Genomic DNA, 24,111 nt, shown 5'->3' with positions numbered 1-24,111 from the left:
GCAATGCAAAATTCAACATTGGTGCAGGAAAATTTACATCGGAAGACAGTGGCTACAAGGGCTCTGGTGTTGTTTAAATATGGTATCTCACTTGTTTCTAGAATGCAAAGGAGCGTAAGCAACAGGATAAATGCCTTCACCACGTGCTTTCTAGAAGGATTCTGTGTAAAGTTAGATTAGTTTCACCTTGCCACTTTTCTATCACTTTACCATCAGAAGGTATTTTTCAGGGTATCCTCAACTGCCTCTTAACTCCAAATACCCTGCACTCAGGCATATTTTGTTGCTAACCTAGTATGTTCACACCCTACCTCTCCAAGTGGAAGCCATGTAAGATGCTTATTACCAATTGGATGATGCTCAGTAATCATTAATTTGGGAAGAGGACTTAAGGAGACTATAAAGGGATATAAGTAGATTCAGTGAGGTTATCCTGAGAGTGTCAGGGTATATGCAAATGGATATTATGCAGGAAGAAGTTGAATAATCCATTATATTGATACTGTGAGCATCGGTAGAGCATCGCTCTGTAGAATGAAGATGCAAAGGGATCTAGGTGACCTAGGCAATCCCTGGGATCCCGGGAAACTTGGTTCTATTCTGGCTCTTTGTTTTCAGGTTTCTGATCTTGCCTGTGTGGGTCTCATGACTCTTCCACAGATGGGTGATATTTGACATCACTAAAATCCTTTGGTTGCATCACTGAAGGAACTGAATTCATTTGCCCACAGAAGTCCGTCACCATTTTATGTTTGCATTAAGGTGGCAAGCAATCCATGATCCAATTGAAGCAAATTAGTATAACACCATAAAAATATGGTTATTCTGGGAGTGCCAGACAACAGGCATTCCTGAGAGAATATGGACCAAATCCGCAACATTTGGCGTTAGAAAGGGATGAATGCTCAGTCCTTTTTCCAGGGATGGGGGAATCAAGAACTAGAGAAGATCGGTTTAAGATGAGAGGTGAGAGATTAAATAGGAACCTCAGGGCCAACCTTTTCTACCCAGAGGGTGGTCAATATATGGAATGCGCTGCCCGAGCAAGTGGTTGAAGTAAGTACATTCACAAGGTTTAACAGGTACATGAATAGGAAAGATTAAGAGGGATGTGGAAAATGAGGATATCTTCAATGGGAATCTTAGTTAACAAGAAGCAGTTGCTCTGGGCCTGACTCCATGCTGTATGTCTTTAAGAAGACTCTGAATGGGGGCATTAGGGTTAGCGTTGGGAAGTCCTTCTGACATGAATATTTGTTCAGATGTGCCAGGATAAATCTCAACCAGAACTCCAAGATAGCATGATTTGATGTGAAAATTGCCATAATGGCTTTCCCCTACGGAAACAAGATATTTTTCCAAACTTGTGAAGCTGAGCCATAGCAGCACAGTGTTTAAGTTTCTAGGCTGTCATGTTCTGAGTGATCACAAGCTTCTGTTCAAGCCTTTTCAAAGTTTGTAATAGTTGATTAATGTATTTGTGAGGCATGCTCCAGGCCATCTTCTGCTAAGTATACAATTATTTCATGCTTGTCGTTTTCTTGTCCATTCTTGTAACTGTTAGACACTCTGTCTGTCTCTGCAAGGTGCACACTGCCTGCAAAGAATTGTATCCTCGAAAATGTCCCCTTGGCCAGTGCAAAGTGTCCATCATTCCTCCCACTGCGCTGAATAGCATTGATTCTGATGGTAAGTAATGACACTGATGAGATCTATTGCCATTCTAGGCATCTTTATGTCATTTAATCTTGTAATGTGGTGTGAGCCTTGTTATCGGAGCCCTCTCATTTTAGCTTCTGGCATTGCATCTCACAGAGCTGAATTATAGCAGAATTTTGTTAGTGAAATAAGCTGGTAAATATCAAAAATAATGCTGCAAATTCAGTTCAGTAAATCAATAGATATATTTAAGATGATTGAAGGATTTGATAGGATATCCTTTTCTTCTATGGCGTTTGTTGGTGGAACTGGTTGTAGGTGTTAGATGGGATTCAACACATCTCGATCTAAAACTAACTTACCCAGGCATGCTCACCTAGGCTTTTAAATTTTCCAAGGATTTATTTTTTTCCTTCACCATAACCTCCTTAATTGCTTTTCCTGATCTTTACTTTATGTGATGTCTTGCTTCATCAGATTATGTTCTTGAGAGCCGCTTTGGAACATTTGGCAACACTGAATAGGCTTTGTAGACATAGGCTATTTTTGTTACAATCCCTGGGACATATCTATTTTTAATGACCCTATTCTGCTTGATTTTAATCCTCGACTCCTATTCTGCTAAATGTCTCTTGCAAAAGATCTTTGCTGCTGAAGTGTGTTACTATATGTGTACAGTAGAACAGTAAATCTTTGCCCCAGTTTCTGGTGAGTTGGTGCCAATTTCTCTCCACATTCTTCACATTTACCACAGTGTTGTGTTCTTTTCAGTTACAATTAAGTAAAGAAGTAGCTGCACATGGCAAAGTTACACAGGTTAAATGGAAGATGACAGTGCCCTGGATTAATTCTGTTAGAAGGCACTGTTTGCTCAGCCTTTATATGGAAAACAGTGAGCTGTTGATAGTGTCTGTGATACTGATAGAAAGCCAGCCAGTGTTGGCTCTTGTCCCTGTTCGTGGGGGATTCCATATAAAGTCTCTCCAGTGTTATCCACATGATATAAAATTAGAAACCACATCAATGTTTATACGTTTGTGTAGAGACTATTGCGTCCCCATTGCAATGGTTTGCAGATAATTAAATGCTTTCAAACTGTTGTAACTACAATATTATACTGAAAAGGTACGTAAGTTTCCACAAAAAGCAGTTAGTTGAAAGAGTGAATGCTTGTTTTTTGTCACTGTTTATTGCAGGATAAATATTGTCCAGAATACTTAGGGGAGAAATTCCTCTACTTTTTCATCTAAAGCACCACAGTGGTACAGCTGGTCAAACTGCTCTCTCACGGCTTCAGTGACCCAGGCTTGATCCTAACCTTAGGTGTGGTCTGTTTGGAGTTCCAACGCTGTCCCTGTGACCATGTGTGTTTAATCCATGCTATAGCTCTCTGTCTCTTAAAATGGAGTAATTGGAGCTTTTCAATCTGATTTGAGTTTGAAAATTTAACAGGATTGAGCTTCAGTTTTATTTCTCATCCTACTGTGTAGCAGTACTCCAGTACTGGAGTACAGTAGGGCAGTGTGGATTCTGTGCTCAAATCTCTAGAATGCAGCATGAACCCACAATAATCTGACTTGGGAGGGAGAAATCATATTGAACTAAGGCTCATGAGAGGATATCATGTTTAAAATAGTTAGACTTCTAAAGTTGAATGTCTAACAGTGTAGTGTTGATGCTTTTCAGTAACCCAGGCATGTGATTCAAATCCAACTACAGAAATCAATGTAAAATAAAATAAAATTAGATGCTGAAAAATTGGAAATGCAGGAAATGCTGAGCAGGTCAGAAAAGATCTGTACCACATTTCCATCTATGTACTTCCTGCACCTGTATTCTTACCTCTTCTCCGACAGGACAGCAAGAGAAAAGTGTTCTTGACCCTTAACACGCTTCTGCATTCAATAGATCATCTTTTGCAAATCCCACCAGTTCTAACAAGATTCCACAACCATTCACATCTATTTTCAGCATTTCTAAGTGATTCTCCCTTTGTGAATTCCTGGCCTGCTCTTCCAACCCAATAATGACTCCCCATCTTGTGTTATTTCACCATGCAATTTCAGGAGGTGAAACACTTGTCCTTTCACATCTTCTTTTTCCAAGTTCTGGGAATCCAAACAGTCTTCATAGGCAAGGCAGCGATTCTCTTGCACTTCTTCCAATCTAAGGTATTGCATTCAGTGTTCACAATGTGGTCTCCTGTACTCTGGAGAAATCAAACACCGATTGGGTGATCATTTTGTAAAGTACCGACATTCAGTCCATAGTAGTTATCCTGAGTTTCCTGCTACCTACCCCATCCCACTCCCACTTTGACCTCTGTCTGTGACTTCCAGTATTACACAAGCTTGAGGAGCAACGCCCCATCTTCTATATGGGCATATTGTAGCCTTCAGGACTCAATATAGTTTTCTTTTTCTTTCTTCCTATAAAATGGTAATTTATTCCTGTCTTCACATCGGTTCCATTTTCCTTTTTCTGGGCATGTCCCACAGCCTTGAATTACATAGGGTTTAATTGATGGTAACTGCTATTTTACTGCCACTATAAGTATCCGGTCTTACCCTATCAGAGATGTTCCATTCATCTGACACATCCCATCTTCTCTCAATATAAAACTAACTTGCTTTCTCTCCTTGCCAGTTCAAGTTTAATTGTCATTCAACCACACATGAATACCCATAAATACAGTCAAATGAGACAGAGTTACTCCTGGGCCGAGGTGCAAATCACAGTAGCAACAGTGATACACAACACAAGGCACATATGGCACATAGGATAGCAAGCACATATAAAATAACAGTAAAATACACACACACACACACACACACAAAAGTCCAAGATCTTGAGTCCATGAACGTTACAGCAATCTGCAATCGCACACAATATGGATTGTCTTCTGTCGAGTGAATACTTGGGGGAGCACCAACTCCAGCTTGGATGCCACGCTGCACCACCTCTGGTGGAGTACACCGACTCCGATGCCTCTCTTCTGGGTAGGGTGGCCAACTTTCTCACTCCCGAATAAGGGACAAAAGTAGCAGTCAAATACGGGACACTTGTGTTTACCCCGAGAAAGACTATCATGACCATGCAACACACATAAAAGTTGCTGGTGAATGCAGCAGGCCAGGCAGCATCTCTAGGAAGAGGTACAGTCAACGTTTTGGGCCGAAACCCTTCATCAGGACTAACTGAAGGAAGAGCTAGTAAGAGATTTGAAAGTGGGAGGGGGAGGGGGAGATCCGAAATGATAGGAGAAGACAGGAGGGGGAGGGGTGGAGCCAAGAGCTGGACAGGTGATTGGCAAAAGGGGATATGAGAGGATCATGGGACAGGAGGCCCAGGGAGAAGGAAAAGGGGGGGGGAAGTCCAGAGGATGGGCAAGGGGTATAGTCAGAGGGACAGAGGGAAAAAAAGGACAGAGAGAAAACGAATGTGTGTATATAAATAAATAAATAACAGATGGGGTACGAGGGGGAGGTGGGGCATTAGCGGAAGTTTGAGAAGTCAATGTTCATGCCATCAGTGAAGCCTTGCATGGGCACCTCTGTGCACATGCATGACGTGCGCATGCGTGTACGTGCTGATTTTTTTCTACAAATCGGTTTTGGCGATTCTGTTCAGTGAAACTACACTGTACATGCATTATTTCTACTTCATATAAGCTGTGTATTTATCATATCATTCCTGCTTTTACTATACGTTAGTGTTATTTTAGGTTTTATGTGTTATTTGTTATGATTTGGTAGGTTATTTTTTGGGTCTGGGATCGCTGAAAAATTTTTCCCATATAAATTAATGATAATTGCTTCTTTGCTTCACGCCATTTTGGCACGAAAGGTTTCATAAGAATGCTCTACCCTAGTGGAGGAAATATGGGACAAGGGTGGTCCCATATGGGACAATTCAATTTAGCCCAATATACGGGATGTCCCAGCTAATACGGGACAGTTGGCAACCCTACTCCTGGGCTATGGAAATGGGTGGCACCATGGCTTGAGGCCTAGTCCTGTTAATGACTGAGGCCACACAGCCTCCTCACCAGCCGCCAAAAACATCAGTGAATCAGACTTGCAGAATTCCACATTAAGGATGTCTAACAGGTTCTTGCCATCCAGAAAAAGTGACTAAGATGAGCAAATTGCCCTCATGCACCAACTTCTCTGATGCCTCTGACACAGACAGCTGCACGATATGCACCACGTCCACTGCCTTCAGTTTCTTCATCAATGAACAACTCGCTGATGGGGTTGACCTGCAGTACTTTAAGTTCTTAATGTCCAGCAGTGTCTTGTGATCATAAAAAAATACGTATATAAAAGACAATAGCACATTCGGTTGACCCCTTAGAAGCCGCTGCGATCAAATGTGCTGCCGTTTTACTGCAAGTTCTGTGCTATGGTGCTGTGATGAATGGTGTCAGACTTGAAGCATTGACTCTTTCTCTGTATAGATGCTGTCTGACCTGCCTGGTGTTCCCAGCATTTTCTGTGTTTAAGGAAACTTAATGGATTGCTTGCTTGTAAATTTTGGCAACTTGTGAGTTAGCAGCATAAAAGTTCTAAATATGAAAATTATCTGTTGTAAAGACATTATAGATTCCATGCTATTATTGAGAAAAGGAAGTCACTGCAGTCATATCTACTGTTTTGGTCTACTAATACCTTCCTCAGTATAATTTTACTGGGAATTCAGATGTATGATGTTCCTCTCCATCTGCACCCCTGCCCATCCAGCTCTCCAGCAAACGACCCCCCCCCCCGCCACAATACTTTGAACCTGTGGTCTTTCATAACAAACTGCCTGTAAAATTTGTACCCATCTGTACAATTTACAGATACTGATTTTCTGTGGCAAAGGGGGTTCTTTGCTGCAATGACCATTTAAAGTGTCTAATCTTGCCCTAGATACTGTGGCACTGGTTACTCCTGATAATGAAAAATTTAAGCGTGAGCTCATTCAGTTAAGAGCATTGTTTATCAGTTACTTGCACCACTCTCCCTTCACATAACCCTTCCCTAATTTATGTTAATCCATGGGAAGGAGTCCTGTCCATCTATCCTTTAGCATTCTTCAACAGGATAGCTCCATAACAATAATTTCAACATATTTCTTCTTCATTTTTGATACTGTGTTCACCATTTCAGTGATTATGTCCTCACCATGCTCATTCTCCAGGATGGTTTTAAAGATGTGGAGAGTTGACGAATGGCTTTGCCATACAGCTTGTTCACCCATCCAACGTTAAAAAAAAAACATGCTGGACCACATGTTGCCATCTACTGTTGTGTGCCAATGCTGCTCAGCATTTCAGTATTTAAAATTAATGATAAACTTGTCCCTTTCTTCCCCACACTGGCTTCATTTCTCTACGGTGAATAGTCTTAGTGTCATAGTCATAGTCATAGTCATACTTTATAAATCCCGGGGGAAATTGGATAAATAGTAATCTACTATAAACCACAGGCTGAAACACATTGCAGCAAAAGAGGAGAAACTGGATTAATCTGAGTTGGGTATTCATCCAAGTCATCAAAAAAAAAGAAGATAGGAGCAGGAGTAGACTATCAGGCTCCTCAAACCTGCCCTGCCACTCAATATGATCATTGCTTATCTATGCTGATCTCAGTTCCTCTCTGTACCAGATCCCCGTAACTCTCAATTCTTTAACCTTTCAAATATTTACTTTCCTCCTCCTTAAGTATATCTAAAGATCTGGCCTTCCCTGTCCCTGGGTCAGAAGATTCACCACCTTCAGAGAGAAGAAATCTACACAGCTCAGTTTTAAATAACCAGTCTGCCACTTTGCAGCTATGTCCCCTTGCTTACGATTCCAAATCTAGTGAAAAAAAGTTGCTCGTATTCCTGTTTCAAGGTATGAAGCCAACCCAGCTGAGGTTGACATGTGGACTGTTTTTGGTGCAGGGTTTTGGAAGGCCAGTTGCCCACCGTCTTGTGCAAGCCCACTTTTAGTCTTTGTTAACTCGAAGAGTGGAGACAATCAAGGAGTCAAGTTCCTTCGAAGATTCAAGCAGTTGTTAAATCCAGCTCAGGTGTTTGATCTTATGAATGGGGGACCTCATCTTGGGTAAGGCTGATTCAGAAGATATTTTCAACTAAGTTATTCTTGAAAACGTATGCATCTTCCCATATGAAAGTTACTGATTTCCATTAGAATATTCTGTTTGTGGTAGAGTCACTTACATAAGTATGAATTTTTGTATTACCTGGTTTAACCTAAAAATTTGCAGTATTCTAGTTCTATTGATTATGTTCAAAGACCTGTTTGTTTTTAAAAGTTAAGATACATCCTTATATGAATGTCCATGTTCTTTTCAATCACTGACTTGTGTAATTTTCCTATGTGTCAGCATCTTGTGGTTTGTAGGTCTGCCTGTGATAACATTAATGTGGGAATGAGTCTCTCAAATAGGGCTGAAATTGAGTGAGAAAAGCCCTGGTCGCTTTCTAAAATGCCTTGGTCTTGGGGTACAGTATTGGAACTTGGGGGCATTGAATTTGCAAGAAGCAGGTTTATTCAAATTTTTAGCAACATACACAAAGTACTTTGTGCAAGAAAGGCGGGGAGTATGGTGGGGAGTAATTAGCTGACATTGTGGGCCGAGACCATTCATCTGGTCTGGAAAGGAAGGGGCAGAAGCCAGAGTAAGAAGGTGGGGGGTAGGGGAAGTACAAGGTAACAGGAGGGTAGGTAGGGCCAGGTGAGGGGGAATAGAAATCAAAGTTAAATAGGTATCCACTGGGACATACTGCATTTTGTGACTGTCAGAGCGAAGGTACTTGTCAAAGCGGTCCCCAAATCTTTGTTGCGTCACTGATGTAGAAGAGGCTGCACAGGGAGCACCGGATACAATAGATGATGCCAAAGAACTTGCAGGTAAAATGTCACTTCACCTGGAAGTATGGTGAGGGAGGAGGAGGCTACCCATTTCAATTTGACTTCCCATTGCCATTGTCTGTCCATGGCTGCCCCAACTGCCATGATGAGGTCAACTCAGGTTGGAGGAGCAACACCTCGTATTCCATTTGGGTAGCATCCAACCTGATGACATGAACATCAATTTCTCTGAGTTCTGGTAATCTCCCCCTCCCCCCTCACTTTTTTCTGTTCCTCATTTCTGGTTACTTCTTCTCTTCTCCTCACTGGCCCATCACCTCCTTCTGGTTCCCCTTTTCCTCCCCTTTCTTCCATTGTCCACTGTCCTCTCCTAATAGATTTCTTTTTCCTTAGCCCTTTACCTCTTCTACCTACCTCCTCTCAGCTTCTTAGTTCATCCTCCCTCCCTACCCACTTTGGTCTCACCTATAATCTGCCAGCTTTTACTTTCTCCTTCACTCACCTTTTTATTCTTACTTCTGACCCCTTCCTTTCCAGTCCTGATAAAGGGTCTCAGCCTGAAACATCGACTATTGATTCCTCTCCATGGATGCTGCCAAATTTGTTAAGTTCCTCCAACTTTTTATGTGTGTTGATCTAGATTGACAGCATCTGCAGAATCTCTTATGTTCACTCTATCATGTTACAGGATAATAGATTTGCTCCTTTAGTAAGCTCCATTTATTTCCTCTTTTCCAGTTTACGATTGTTTCAAAAATTTGACACTTTCCGTATCCTAGTTTGTGGAGGAGATGGAAGTGTTGGATGGGTGTTATCTGAGATTGATAAATTAAATCTGCACAAACAGGTAAGTTGCAGTGAGTGCTATACCGAATGTTATTGCAGCTTTTTTATATCAGTGATCTTGTCAATTGCTTACTTCATGCCTACAGGTCCTTACCATTAAAAACTTTTCTTTAGTACTATGCTTTAATATTAATGTATTATGAACTGATCGGAAATTGCTTATTATATGTTGTCTTTACAAATGAAATTTACAGAATATCTCAGCTCCAGAAACACTGCTATAGAATAAAGTGAATCCTCTATTCATTTCAGTTACAGGAATGCCATTATCTCCATGTTATGTATATCATTAGGTCTCAGTTGCTCTTGCTGACAGAAAAGCATTTCATTGCCTCTCCGCTTCAATAATCTTCCAGTGTAACCTTTTTCACATTCCCAAGTCACAGTTTTCATTTTTCCCATCTTTACCAAGCATTGCTTGGACAACATATTGATGTAAGGGTGTGGAGGGAAGTTTGTAGGTTCTTCCAGAATTCACTGGCATTTCCCTTCATTGATTTTTTTTTTGGATTATGTTTCTACATTTCTAATTGTCCATTAGTCCTAATTGCCTCATCAGCAGGTTTGGAAATTTTGCCTCACTTATCATTACATATTAACAATTTATTATAAAGACTAAGATCAACAAGTTATATATTGTATTTTTCCTTCAAACTCCAGCCATTTTTACCTCCTATCTCTCCAACTTCAGCTGTTAAACAGTTTGGCTGTGTACCATGTAAAAAATATTTGTTGCATTTCTCCTGCTCTGATGTTAGCAACATAAACCAAAGGTTCCAGTAGGATGGCATTATGTGGCTTTCCATTCCTGATACAATAAGGTATCCATGTCCAAATGTCAGTTAGTAGACCTCCCGTGATCGTGCCCAAAAGATCGCCTCCAGTGGAAATTAAGCATAAATGTCTGATTACTGGTTATGATTTTTGACTCTTTTATTTTGTGTTTTAGCAGTTGTCTTCATTTTTGCTTGAATTTACCAAAAGTGCTAAGCTAGAAATCAAAGCCTTGCACCAGTCCTTATTTTGACTGATTCAGTGATGCAAGTTTTCTGAATGCATTTGACCTGCTTTAGTTGTTTGTAATCATAATCTATGGGTTAGAGTAGGTCAGAAGGCTGTATGGGCTGAAGGGCCTGTACTGTGCTGTTCTATCTTCTAAAATGCATTTGCATTTAATACTTTGAAGATTCTGTGCTATGATTCAATGCAATTTAATAATTATTTATTTTTAGTTTCTAAAGTTTTATTATAATCTGAACTGAAAAATAATACTTTCCATGCAATTGCATTCTTATATTCTGTGTTTCTCCTGCCTCCTGCTGCTAAAAATTGATTATTTGATTGTTTTTTGCTAGATTGAACGCACCTTTTTCTGCTTCCCTTTAAAATTCAACATTGCATCGCAAATACAATACTGCATATTGTAGTACTCTGAAATAAAATTAGAAAATAGAAATATTCCTCAAGTCAGACAACATCTGCAGCAAGAAAAACATCAACATTTCAAGCTGCTCTTTAACCAAACTTGCTGAGAATTTCCAGCATTTTCAGTTTTAATTCAGCTAGTTAATGATTTTGACTTATTCTTTCATCTTGTTTTTGATTTGATTGGTATTAATTTTGATCACAGCCTCTGTTCCATTTAAGAGCAGTTATTACTTTTCATAACCACAATTAATTTATTTTAAAGAGATCCTGTGATTCCTCAGCATTTATTGAATGAAATTAATTATTTTATCTTCCTGTCCTGTCTGTGTCCCAGTCTGAGTGAGGATTGCTGCTCAGCAGTCATCTTCAGATTGGTGTAGAGAGTTTTCTTGGTCAGGATCTAATGTGACACAGTGAAGCCAAGAACAGAGAAGGGAACATTATGTAACAAATACATATAAAGTCTTGAAGGTCTGAGAAGTGAAGAGCTTGTTCGAGAAGTTAGTTTTTAGAGTTATTAATGCCCAGATTCTACTCTTCTGCAGTGTCAGCTTGGAGTTCTACCACTGGGAACAGGAAATGACCTGGCACGGGTCCTTGGCTGGGGAGGATCATGTGATGATGACACACAGCTCCCGCAGATCCTTGAAAAATTGGAGCGGGCCAGCACCAAAATGTTAGACAGGTAGGTGCATGTGTGATTGGTAATGGAGACGTGTGATTTCTGTGGAGATACGATCTTTGGACAGGAGGTATATAAAAGCAGGTCTACATGCGTGGTATCAGGTTCTAACTGCAAGATCGAATCAGAATGTGAAATGGGAATAGTGTCTCATTGAAATCTATGCTGCAAAAATCTGCCAGAGATATTACTAAAGTGTAATCATATTTTAATGGCAGCCAATTTGTGCTGAGCAAGGTCACTGTTCACTGGCTAAGCCGCTTTACTGGTGACCAGCTCCTCTTCACTGACTTTCCTATCAGAGATAATATTTGTTTCCCATTTACTCTTTCAACTTCATTCCTAGTGTAAAACCACTGCTAAATATTTCTTATCTGCTCAGTTTTCTCTTTATCACTATTATATAGGAGGAATAAAATTTAGAGCTCCAGTGTAAAATGTTGAGGCCAGGATTCAAGTGAAAATTTTGATGGACTTTTATTATGCAAGTTAATTGAGAATGTAAGGAAATTAAGAAATCAATTAACTATATTATGGTTGAATTGCAAGTCAGGCTAAGCTATCTAAATGGAGTATTCTTCTGCTTTTTCTTTCGCATTTTAGCAAAGGAGTGAGTTGTACCTCCAAAAGAATTGCTGTGCTGAAGCCTCTTGGATTGTTCAAGTTGGTCATTTGAGGACATTTTTAAGTTATAGCAAATAAACTGATGTGTTTATTCCCAAAGCCTGATAGGTCTTATTAGCTTATGTGTACAAAGCATACTGCTGACTCTGTTCATGAACTGCAGAACCATTTGAACAGACATTAGATAGTCACACTGTCTGAACTGAAGTGCTATTTTGCGATGAGGAATTTTCCTCACTTCTAATGAAGCTCAGCAGTTCTTTTGAGGGTCCCGATTAGGTTATAGTGAAACCCAGTGTATAAACATCTGCTAAATGGCTTCTGTGGTCAGTACATAGAACAGTGTACATACAAATTCAGAACAGGCCCTTTATATCACAGTGTAGTGTTGAAAAAAATAAAACTAATAATTAAGTGCCAAACTGAAATGATCCCTTTTGCCCATAAAATGCCCATTTTCCTCCATTTTTTGCACACTCATGATTCTGTCATATTTGTTTACATTATTACCTCTGGCAACACATCCTAAGCACACACCACTGTTTTAAAAAATCTTGCCCTGCACATTTTCTTTGAACCTTATCCCTCATGCCTTTAGTACATTCCGTCTGGAATGAGACATTTTAACCCTGGGAAACAAATATTGGCTGTCTACCGTAGCTACTCCCCTCATAAAGATATAAACTTTTGTCTGGTCTCCCCTCAGCCTCTGCTACTTCATAGTAAACAACACAAATTTGTCAAACTGCTCCTTAGAACACATCCTGGACAGCATCCTGATAAACCTTTTTTGTGCCCTTTCTATAACCAGAATTGAATTCAATACTCCCAATGCGGCCTATCCAAAGATTTATAATGCTGCTACAAGACTTCCTGACTCTTGATCTCAGAGCGTCAAGTAATAAGAGCAAGTGTGCCATTTACCATCTTAGCAACGTGTGCAGACACTTGTGACACATTTTTACTCATAATGTAATACAATACACCTCAGTATTCAACTCTGAAGCAATATAATAGAAGACTTGTGTTTACATAGTGCTTTTCACAACCTCCAGACAAGCTAGTTCAGTATTTCTTAGGTGTACTCAGAATATAGTGTAGATACATGGTGGATACCGATAGATATTTAATGACACCTTTTCATAATGGTTCAATATCTAATATTTATGGCATGTTACTGGAGACGAGGAATGTTCCTTTAGACAAAATTAAGAAACCCTGGGAACAAGATTTACAGACATCAATATGTGAGGAAACTTGGAATGAAATTTTTGAACTGGTTAATACTTCATCGTTATGTGCTCGCCATTCCCTCATACAATTTAAGGTGGTACACAGAGCTCATATGACTAAGGATAAGCCATCTCGTTTTTATTCGGATATATCTCCCTGCTGTGACAGATGTTCACATGGAGAAGCTTCATTAATTCATGTGTTTTGGACTTGTCCGAATCTTGAAAAATCTTGGAAGCAAGTTTTTCAAACTTTATCTTTACTTTTCAAAGTCAATTTTAAGCCTCATCCTCTGATGGCCCTATTCGGAATTGTTGCGGGACGAGATATCAAGCTGAAGACATCTGATTTACATATTTTGGCCTTTAGCTCTCTTATAGCTAGGAGGGTGCTTTGGTTTAAATGGAAAGATGTTTTTCCTCCTACTCATGCTCAATGGTTATGACGTTGTGTCATGCTTAGATTTAGAGAAGATTTGTTATTTAATTTCTGAATCTCGTCAAGGCTTTCAAACATTGTGGGGACCTTTTCTGAATTATTTTCAAACTCTTCAATTCGTTGTTTAAACTCAGGTGTTGGCTATTATTGTTTTTTATTATATGAGAAGGTACTTTTACCTTTTTCTCCCTAATAAACAGCTTCGGTCTGGTAGGGGTTAGATTCTTTTTTTTTTGTAATAAATTAGTATATTTCAATATAACTATTGATTAACTTACATGAATACGGGGTAATAAGATTGTTATTATGAACAGATGTAATTAGTAGTTTAAAAAAAATTTTTTTTGACCTTCTATACATACTTTCTTGTACACTGTATTCTATGTAGAAACTAATAAAAAATATTGGAAAGATGACAGACAAAAGCACAATAATTGTAGGAAGAAAGATGTGAGATTAGCTGAGTTTGGGACTTGGATCAGGAAATTTCTCTTTGCAGTGCACAGTACCTGAAATAGGGAGAAAAATTTGAGGGTTATTCACATTCACATTCAAATCCCCTTCGTGGTGCTGTTCCCAGGTTTTCAAACCCTTAATTCCACCTCTTCTATTATTGTCACTTTAGCATTTCTTTTTGCACACCTGCACTTTGAAACATTCTCTTCTTTTTATCATTGTATTCATTACTATTGTGCAAGCTTCATACAAACAAGGAATTTTTTTTTCATGCTGGTGTATATTACAATTAACTATACAAATCCTGAATCAGATGCAAGTTGGACACTCTACTATGCCATCCCCGAAGCATAACTGATGGGCAAATACTTGTCTGTATACATTATTGAGAGCAGTGGCTGCATTAATTCCCCTATTCCCTTCACTTAAATTTTCTGCTACACTTCCAGCCAAGGGTTGTGAAGGGTTCCAGCTCTTTCTGCTGAGCTGCTTTTTAATTGATTATTAAAAATTGCTTCCCAGCATACTTAAAGGAAGAACAGAACCTCCAAAGCATTTTCCCTCACATTTACCTCTGTCCTTCCTCCACTGTCTGTGCAGGTGCTTTTATTTGTCGAGGCATTAGTTCAAAAGTCAGGTTATGTTGCAATTTTATAAAATGCTGGTTAGGCCACATCTGGAGTATTGCATACAGTTCTGGTCACCCCACTATAGGAAGGATGTTGAGGCTTTGGAGAGGATGCAGAAGAGGTTTACCAGGATGCTGCCTGGTTTAGAGGGCATGTGCTATCACAAGAGGTTGGATAAACTTGGGTTGTTTTCTCTGGAGCACCAGAGGTTGAGAGGCGATCCGATAGAAGTTTATAAGATTATGAGACACAAAGAAAGAGTGGACAGAGAGTATCTGTTTCCCAGGGTTGAAATGTCTAATACCAGAGGGCAGGCAGTGAAGGTGAGAGGGGGTAGCTTCAATGGGGACATGAGTGGTAAGTCTTTTACTCAGGGAGTCATGGATGCCTGGAATGCACTGCCTGCTGTGGTAGAAGCAACTACATTGGAGATTTTTAAGAGATGTTTGGATAGGCACATGGATGTAAGGAAGATAGATGGATGTGAACATGGTGTAGGTAGGAGGGATTAGTGTTTGGGTGTTCTTGATTTGCTTTTTAGCTGGTTCGGCACAACACTGTGGGCCAGCTAGTCTGTTCCTGTGCTGTACGCTTCTATGTTCTATGACCTGCGCACGAAGGAATTATACTGTTTTGCACTAAAGGTAGGAATGGAAGTAACAAGTATAAAGTGACTGTGTACAGGCCGAGATAGTCACTGTGCTAAATGAATTGAGGTCAACAATAGTTGGGAAACTGAGTGGAAATCTGATTTCCACATGTTATTTGTTAATATGTTGTAGCCCCTATGAAAATGATAATTAAAGTCTAGCATGTATTGCACTAATGTGGAGAACTCGGCATTTTACACTGATAGATTTACTGTAAAACTCGGAGTTCTCTTCAATACCTTTAATAGGATTATAGCATTGATTTCCACCTGCAGCTTTGAGCAAAATGCTCCATTCAGTTTGCTAATGAATTGGATGATGAGTGCTTTCATCCTTTTAATTAAAAGTTAGTGTCAGCTTGCACAAGTACAGCCAGTACTAGGACAAATTCCCACTGTGTTTGATGTAAGTGGTTTGATTGCAAAGATGAATGCACCATTTTTAATATATTCAGTAAACCTCTAGTAAGGGTGAGTTTCCAGTACATTCCAGACTTTTGAAAGCCAAAAATCCCTGCAGGTGGTAAAAATCTGAAATATAAACACAAAGTGCGACAAACTCTTAGCTGGTCAGGCAGCATCTGTGAAGAAGTGCTTTGAGAGGTTGGTTATGGCTAGAATCAACCCCTGACTCTGCAAGGACCTGGACCCACTGCAATTTGCTTATTGATAATAGGTCTGCAGTGGCTGTGATCTCATTGGCTCTTCATGCGATCTTGGATCACTTGGACAGTACTCGTACTTATGTCAGTCTTCTTTTGATCTGCTACAGTTCAGCGCATAACACAATCATACAGTTCTGATCAAAAAGCTCCAAAACCTGGGCCTCTGTTCCTCCCTTAGCAACTGGATCCTTGACTTTCTCACCAGAAAACCAGTCTTTGCGGGTTAGAAATAACATTTCCACCTCACTGATCATCAACACTGGCGCACCTCAAAGATGTGTGCTTAGCCCACTGCCTTACTCTGTCTACACTCATGACTGTGTGGCTTGGTAGAGCTCAAATGCCATCTATAAGTTTGCAGACAGCACAACAATGGTTGGGAGAATTTTGGATGGTAACGGGAAGGGATACAGGAGCAAGATATATCAGTTGCAGCCACAGGCTTGCACTTAGTGTTAGTAAAACCAAAGAACTGATTGTGGACTTCAGAACGGGTAAGACGAGGGAACACAACTCCAGTCCTCATAGAGGGATCAGAAGTAGAAAGAGTTCCTGGGTGTCAGTATCTATCCTGGGCCCAACGTATTGATGCAGCTACAAAGAAGACACAACAGTGGCAATATTTCATTAGGAGTTTGAGGAGATTTGTATGTCACCAATGACATTCGCAGACTTCTACAGATGTACCATGGGAGCATTCTAACTGGCTGCACCACCGTCTGATATGGGGGGTGGGGGAGGCACTGCACTGCACAGGATCGATGTGAGCTGCAGGATGAACTGTCAGCCCCAGTACGTACGGGAATGGTAAAATCTGCAAGGTGTTGATCAGAATGTAAGGAGAACAAACTGGGTTAAGGCAGGCCATTGTAAAAGGAAAAAGGGGCTTTGTGGTCAGCATGGACTTAGTGAGCCAAGTTCTGTATCTCTCTATGACTCTGATTATATGGTCCCTGGAACCTCTCTTGGTTCTCCCGAGTTCTCCATTGGTTTTATTATGTTCCACTAATTGAATCAGTATCAGAATCGGGTTTAATACGACTAGCATATGTTGTGAAATTTGTTGTTTTGCAGCAGTAGTACATTGCAATATGTAATAATAACTGTAAATTACAATAAGAAGAATTTAAAAAAGAAAATGTAATTAAATGATGAGTGCAGAAAGAGAGGAAAAAAATAGTGAGGAGGTGTCTACATGGGCTCAATGTCCATTCATAAATCTGATGACAGAGGGGAAGAAGCTGTTCCTGAAATGTTGAGTGTATGTCTTCAGGCTCCTACACCTCCTCAATGGCAGCAATGAGAAGAGAGCATATCCTAGGTGATAGGGGCCCTTAATGATAATACAGCCTTTTTAAGCCATCGTCATTTGAAGATGTCCTCATTGCTGGGGAGGCTAGTGCCCATGATGGAGCTGGTTGAGTTTGCAACATTCTGCAGCTTTTTCCAATTCTGTGCAGATGGTGATGCAACCAGTTAGACTTCTGTCCACAGTGTATCTGCGGAAATTTGTAGACCCCCCCCCCCCCCCGGGAACCTGAAACTACTCACTGCTAATAGAAGAGGACAGAAGGCCACAGAAGAAAGAACAAGTGAAGTGTTACTCCACCTGGAAGGATTGTTTTGGGCCCGGAATGGTAGCAAGGGAGGAGGTGTAGGAGCAGGAGTGGCACTTGTTCTGCTTGCAAGGATAAGGACCCCCTTACACCTTTGGTAGAGATCTATCTCCATCCCGCTACCCACATTATTGTTCTTATTTCTTTTATTATAGAACAGCTAACGGAGATCAAATAAACTGCAAATGCTGCAATCTCATGGCAAGCCGGGCAGTATCAGTGGAACAAGAAACAGAGTAAATGTTTCAGGTTGAAGACCCTCTATCAGAACTGGGAAAGAGACAAAGCAAATGGGGTTTCAGTAGCAGGGATGGGGAAGATAGTAGAACAAGTACCTTGGATAGGGTGAGACCAAATGGGTTAATGTGGTCATAAGAAGCATATATTGCTTCACAATTTGGTCCCCACAAAATTGGTAACTGGTCTATTATTGGCACACGTATACTGAGACCCAAAGGAAAGCTTTGTTTTGTATGTCAGCCAGTCACTCCATACAATAGTACATGGACATTGGGAAAAGCAATATGTGCAACATAGTGTTATAATTACAGAGTAGCACACACAAAATGCTCAGCAGATCAGGCAGCATCTATGGAGAGGAATAAACAAGATGTTCCTAACCAATCAAGAAAGAATTTGACTACTTATTCCTCTCCATAGGTGCTGCCCAACCTTGTGACTTTCTCCGGTATTTTGTATTTGTTGCTCTGGATTTCTAACATCTGCAGAATCACTTGTGTTTACAATTACATAGAAAGTCTAGAGCAGGTGGATAAATAAGATGCCAGTGCCATGTTGGGGTAGATTGTGAGGCCAAAAGTTCATCTTTATCTTTCAAGAGGTCTTTTAAGTCTCATAACAGCAGGAGAGTGTTTTAAGCTTTTCTATTTTTAGCCTGCTGGAAGGGTGATGAAGAGCCAATGATCGGAGTGGGAGGAGTTTTTAATCATGATGGCTGCTTTCCCAATGCAGTGGAAAGTGTAGACAGATTTAATGGAGAGGAGGCTGGACTCTGTGATAGACTAGACTGTGTTCACAACTCCCTACAATGTCTTGCAATCTGGCTCCACCGCCAGGCACATATTTTTCTCTCTGCTTCTCTCATCAGCTCAAAGGGATCACTCCTTTTGCAAGTCCTTGGTCTGCTTTATCATCCCATCTCAACAAAATGTGTATTGCACGTTGGACCAAGTGATTATTTGTGTATTCTTGTCAGCCAAGAACAGGCTGCCTTTGGTCAGCAGATGGTAATTAAAGAAGGATTGTGTTTGTTTTTATTCAGATGGAGCATTATGACATATGAAATAAAAATACCACCAAAACATTCCTTGGCAATGACCCCAGAGGAGGATGCTGAGGAATCCCAAGTAAGTATATACCATGGCAAAGACTTTGTTACAGAACGATGATTTACTCTCAGACCTTAATAGAAAGCAAAAAGATAAATACTGGCCCCGATCTTATTTTGCTGAAATACAGACTAGAAATTTGAAGACACATTCCATTCCAATATTGGAATGTTTTGGACCTCTGAGTTTTACAAAGTGGGAGTGGACAGGATGAATTTAGACTTTTTCCATTAACTGATGCTCAGGAGTAGTAAATGGAAATTAACCCATTTTTTCTGAATAATACGAGTTGTACATTTATTGACACACTGCTTGTATTGTGTGCCGTGCAAATACAAATCTGACAGGTAATTTTGCAATGATTGCCACAGATGATGGTGAATTTACAGCCCAGCAAACTACGTAAACCATTTCAATTCATCGTATACTATTCGGAGATTAATTTCTTGCAGGCATTTACAGGAAAATAAAGAAATACAAAGGATTTATGAAAAACTATAAATTACAACAATTGACCAACAGCCTCCTATGTGCAGATTTGTCACCAACTTTGTTTTGTCTAACAACAGTGGTGTCATCAGCAAACTCACGAATGGCATTGGAGTTACATGATCAAGTGGTTTTAAGAAAGTAGAGCAGGGTGCCAGCGCTCTGCCTTGTGGCGCACTTGTGCTGATGGTGATTGTGGAGAAAACATTGTTGCCAATTCCTGCTGATTGGGGTCTGCAAGTGAGAAAATTGAGGATCCATTTGCCCAGGGAGTTATCGAGGCTTGCGTCGATGAGCTTAGTGATTAGTTTTGAAGGGATGAGGGTGTTAAATGCTGAGCTGGGTTAATGAAAGGCATCCTGATATATGTGCCTTCATTGTCCATAGCTTAGGAAAGAACCAATGAAATGGTATCTGTTTTTGACTTGTTATGACGGTAGGTAAATTGGAGCATATCCAAGCCACTCCACAGACAGTAATCCATACAGTACTGTGCAAAAGTCTTAGGCGCATATACATAGCTAGGGCACCTAAGACTTTTGCATGGTACTGTGTTTGTCAACGTGGAGTAGAGAGTGAATTTGTAAATCTGGCAGGAACAAAGGATGTTGGGAATGGTGAGGGTGGAGTGCCATGTGAGGGGTTTGGGACAGATAGCAGAGAAGGACAGAAGGTGTCACGGGTGCAAACACACCCAGCCCTGAGACACCAGCCAAGGTCATTTGATTCTATACAATTTGGTTTATTGATCATTATAGAATGTCTCTCTGGTACTTTCTGCTCCTTCCCTCTTCCTTCCCCTTTTCCCAACCAAGATTCCCCTCTCCCTGCCCCTTCCCACTCTCAGTGCACAATAAAGACCCATGTCAGAATCACGTTTATCATCACTCACATATGTCATGATTTTTTTTTGTGGCAGCAGTACAGTGCAATACATAAAATTATTCAAAACTCTAAGGCACCCGAGCTGTATATATGTGCCTAAGACTTTTGCACAGTACTGTATGTTTTATGGTCATATTCAGAAATCCAATTCATATATTTTAAATCTTTTATCCTCCCACCAATTCTGTGAATGACTCTGGAAGGAAATGCACACTGATGAGTTATCTCCTGAACAGATAGTGAAGATGTGTTTCCCTATTTGACATCCTCTGCTGGTGCTGCAGTGAACCAGCTGAAAGTGCATTGACTCATCTGGTCTTTATTTCTTCCTTTTCCCGTTGCTGCCTCCCCAGTGACACAGTGAGGGTAGACTTAATATGAAAAGCTGTAATTGCAAATGGGTTATTCCATGTTCATGTCATAAGGAAAATACTATGAATGCTGCAAACTGGAAAACAGATAAATTTGGAGAATGTCAAATCAACCAGCTTCTGTGTATAGAGAGGCAGGTGCTGATATTTTGCGCTCCTAACTAGAAAATTTATTAGGGAAAGATTTATTAGTGGGCAGTCTGTACAATGATGTGGAGAAGTGGAGGATCTCATATTTACCACATCAAAAGTGATAATGGTCCAAGATAGTAGTTGTAGATATTGTAAGTCAATGTCAATTGCTGATTCAGTTATGGACCCTTCACAAATAATTTGATGTAAATTCCTTTTCCTTGTTTGCTGTTCTGAATAGTGCAAGTATTGTTTGTTTAAGCTGCACTTCACAAGAAAAAAGAGACAGTACAGGTCTTTTCAAATATTTACCACAGTAAGTAGTTTAGTTTCAGGCTGGTTATTTAAAAATTTATGTATTGAAAACAATAATATGAAATTCTGAAGCACTTATCATCTTGGAGAATAGACAATTAGTATTCTAGATTTGTTAGAGTGTACAGGCTGAACATTACAGGCTGTGGACTTTGCGTGTAGCTAAAACTATTCAATAACAAAGGTAGATTTACAAAGGCTGTCACCTGGGAAGATTTGTTTTTGTTGCTATCCTTGGCAGATCCGGGAATTTTTCCTTAGAGCTGCTTTCAGCAGCACGGGGTATTTTCCACTTGAAAAGTAAACAGCTGAGAAGCATTTTTTAAAATGTATAAACAGGGGCTAGAGGACATTAGTGTGAAACAACAATGCAATATTGAACTCGTAATATTAAAGTGAAATTTAGCAGCCAACATGTCATTCCTCTCAATGTCTTAGTAGCAAAGACCAGACACATGGTTTTGCACACACACACTGATGACGTCTATGTAGCATCGGATTCACCTGCTAAACTCCATTTTGGCCTTGAAATAGTTGTGGAGTGATAAGACAGTTTGCTTAGTCCAGTGACTCTGGAACAAGTATGAGTCATCCTGTTAGAATGGGTGGAGCTGTGGCAATCAAGGAGGGGACAAAACACTGATGAGAATGGAGCAGTAGATGTGGTGTATATGGATTTAGTAAGGCATTTGATAAGGTTCCCCATGGTAGGCTCAGCCAGAAAGTCATAAGTCATAGGATCCATGAAAACCTGACTGCGTGGAATTGGAATTGGAATTGGCTTGCCCACAGAAGACAGAGAAGGTAGTAAGTGGAGCATATTCTGCCTGTAGGTCAGTAACTAGTGGTGTTCTGCATGGATCTGCTTTTGGGCTCCTACTCTTTGTGATATTTATACATGAAATGGAAAAGTGGGTTAGTAAGTTTGCCACTGACATAAAGAGTAGTGCTGATGTAGATAGCGTAGAAGGTTGGGTGGAGAAGTAGAAGGTGGAATTCAATCCAGGAAAGAGTGAGGTGATACTCTTTGGAAGGTCAAACTTGGAGGTAGAGTGCATGTTTAATAGCAGGATCCTTAGTGTGGAGGAATAAAGATCCCACAAAGTTGCTGGTTAAGCTGATAGAAGCAAAAAGTGTGTATGTTGTGCTGGCCTTCATTAATTGGGGATTGAGTTAAGCATCGAGGTAATGTTGCAACTCTATAGAATTCTGGTTAGACCGCACCTGGAGTATGGAGTTCACACATGCACCCCTTTGTCTCTGATGCAGCTTGTCACAACAACCAACAGTATGCTGTGGAGATTTTAAATAAATTATACTCATGGCACATTGTGTTCACATGTAAAGTCTTACTTCCGGTGAGTTTATGGATAATTTCCGAGGATAGCAAATAATGTGAGACATGTTTGAGAAATCAGCTAGTGTAGGTAAGCTGTGGATAGATTCAGTAATTACCCATTTCAGTGTCAGATAAGTGTCATCTGTTGTCTGAGCTGTCTATTGCATCTGGAAAGCCTAACCGTCACTTCTCAGTTTCAGATATCAGCGTATGAGGATTCAGTTGCTGCTCACCTAACCAAGATTCTCAACTCTGACCAACACTCAGTTGTTATATCTTCTGCCAAGTGAGTCACTTAATTCCTCTAAAAGAATTGTAGATAGTTTCCTGTGGACAATATTAAAAATTGCATGTTTAAGTTCCTACTTGGTATCTGAACACCATTTACAAGGCCAGCATGTTTTGCCCGTTCCTCATTACCTTTGAGATGGTGACGGGGGTCATCTTCTTGAACTGGTCTTCCAGTGAGTTGAAGTTCAGGTTTTAGACTCTATACCTTTACAATCAGTATATAACACTTAGGGGGAATAGGATGTTGGGAGTGGTATCACCATGAATCTGTTAGCCTGACACTGTATTTTGGGAGATACTCTTGAAGAATCCTTGGTGAAATCTGCCTCTGTCAAGCCCTTTAAAATTTTATGTTTATTGAGGAGAAGGCCCAGCCATCTTATTCTCTCCTCATAGAACCACCCCACTCTGGACCCCGATCCCCCAAACTCAAATCCCAAGCATCTATATTCTGAATTTGCATTGCATTCCTTCCTTCAGAAGAATAGAATTAGATTAGATTCTGCACGTGCCTGGTTTGGCACAACATTGTAGGCTGATGGCCTGTACTGTTCTATGTTCTAAGTAGATCCTTTCTTAGGTAAAGAGACCATACCTGTGCATATTATTGCTGGGGCATATATAATTTAGTAAGACAATTGTAGGCCAGTTGGTTTTCCTACCCTTTCGCTGTGCCTGCATATTAAGATTTAGTGTAGGGACATCCAAACCCCTCTGAACACTAACACTTCTCTGTCTCTCACCTTTTAAACAACCCTCTAATCTAACATTCTTTTCTGCTAAAGGGGGATAACATCACATTTGTATTCAATTTGTGGTCATTCACTTGGATAGAAAAAAAAGGAAAAGTAGAATGTGTGCCATATCTTTACTCATTTATTTAACCTATCTATCTCCCTCAAAGACTCTGCAACCTCCTCACAATCCCGCCTACCTCCCGGTTTTGTGCCATCCGTCTTGTAACATCACCTGTACTATCATTGTCCTTTGTAAATTATGATATTTTCAGACGGGTCGTGCCAATGGTAGAGTGAGCGAATGTTCAAGGTGCCCATCACTGGGTAGCATTATACTACATAGTGTCAAGCTTGGAGTAAAATGAATTTTGACAACAGAAAAAGGATGAGGGAAATAGAGGTCTGGTGTGCCT

At 40.2% G+C, this 24,111-nt stretch overlaps 1 protein-coding gene across 4 annotated transcripts in view; it reads left to right on the top strand.

Annotated features, from left to right (window-relative positions):
- dgkh (diacylglycerol kinase, eta) overlaps window positions 1-24,111 on the top strand; it is a 502,553-nt gene that overhangs the window by 328,660 nt on the left and 149,782 nt on the right. For all 4 annotated transcript variants that reach the window (XM_063051189.1, XM_063051190.1, XM_063051191.1 and 1 more), the window contains 6 exons: window positions 1,587-1,689; window positions 7,591-7,753; window positions 9,263-9,371; window positions 11,344-11,483; window positions 19,073-19,157; window positions 22,865-22,956. In XM_063051189.1, coding sequence (XP_062907259.1) covers window positions 1,587-1,689; window positions 7,591-7,753; window positions 9,263-9,371; window positions 11,344-11,483; window positions 19,073-19,157; window positions 22,865-22,956 — 692 coding nt within the window. The remainder of the gene's footprint in view (window positions 1-1,586; window positions 1,690-7,590; window positions 7,754-9,262; window positions 9,372-11,343; window positions 11,484-19,072; window positions 19,158-22,864; window positions 22,957-24,111) is intronic.

The sequence above is a fragment of the Mobula hypostoma genome, chromosome 6, assembly GCF_963921235.1.
Source record: "Mobula hypostoma chromosome 6, sMobHyp1.1, whole genome shotgun sequence".
Taxonomy (NCBI): domain Eukaryota; kingdom Metazoa; phylum Chordata; class Chondrichthyes; order Myliobatiformes; family Myliobatidae; genus Mobula; species Mobula hypostoma.
This window is presented reverse-complemented; position numbering and strand designations above follow the sequence as displayed.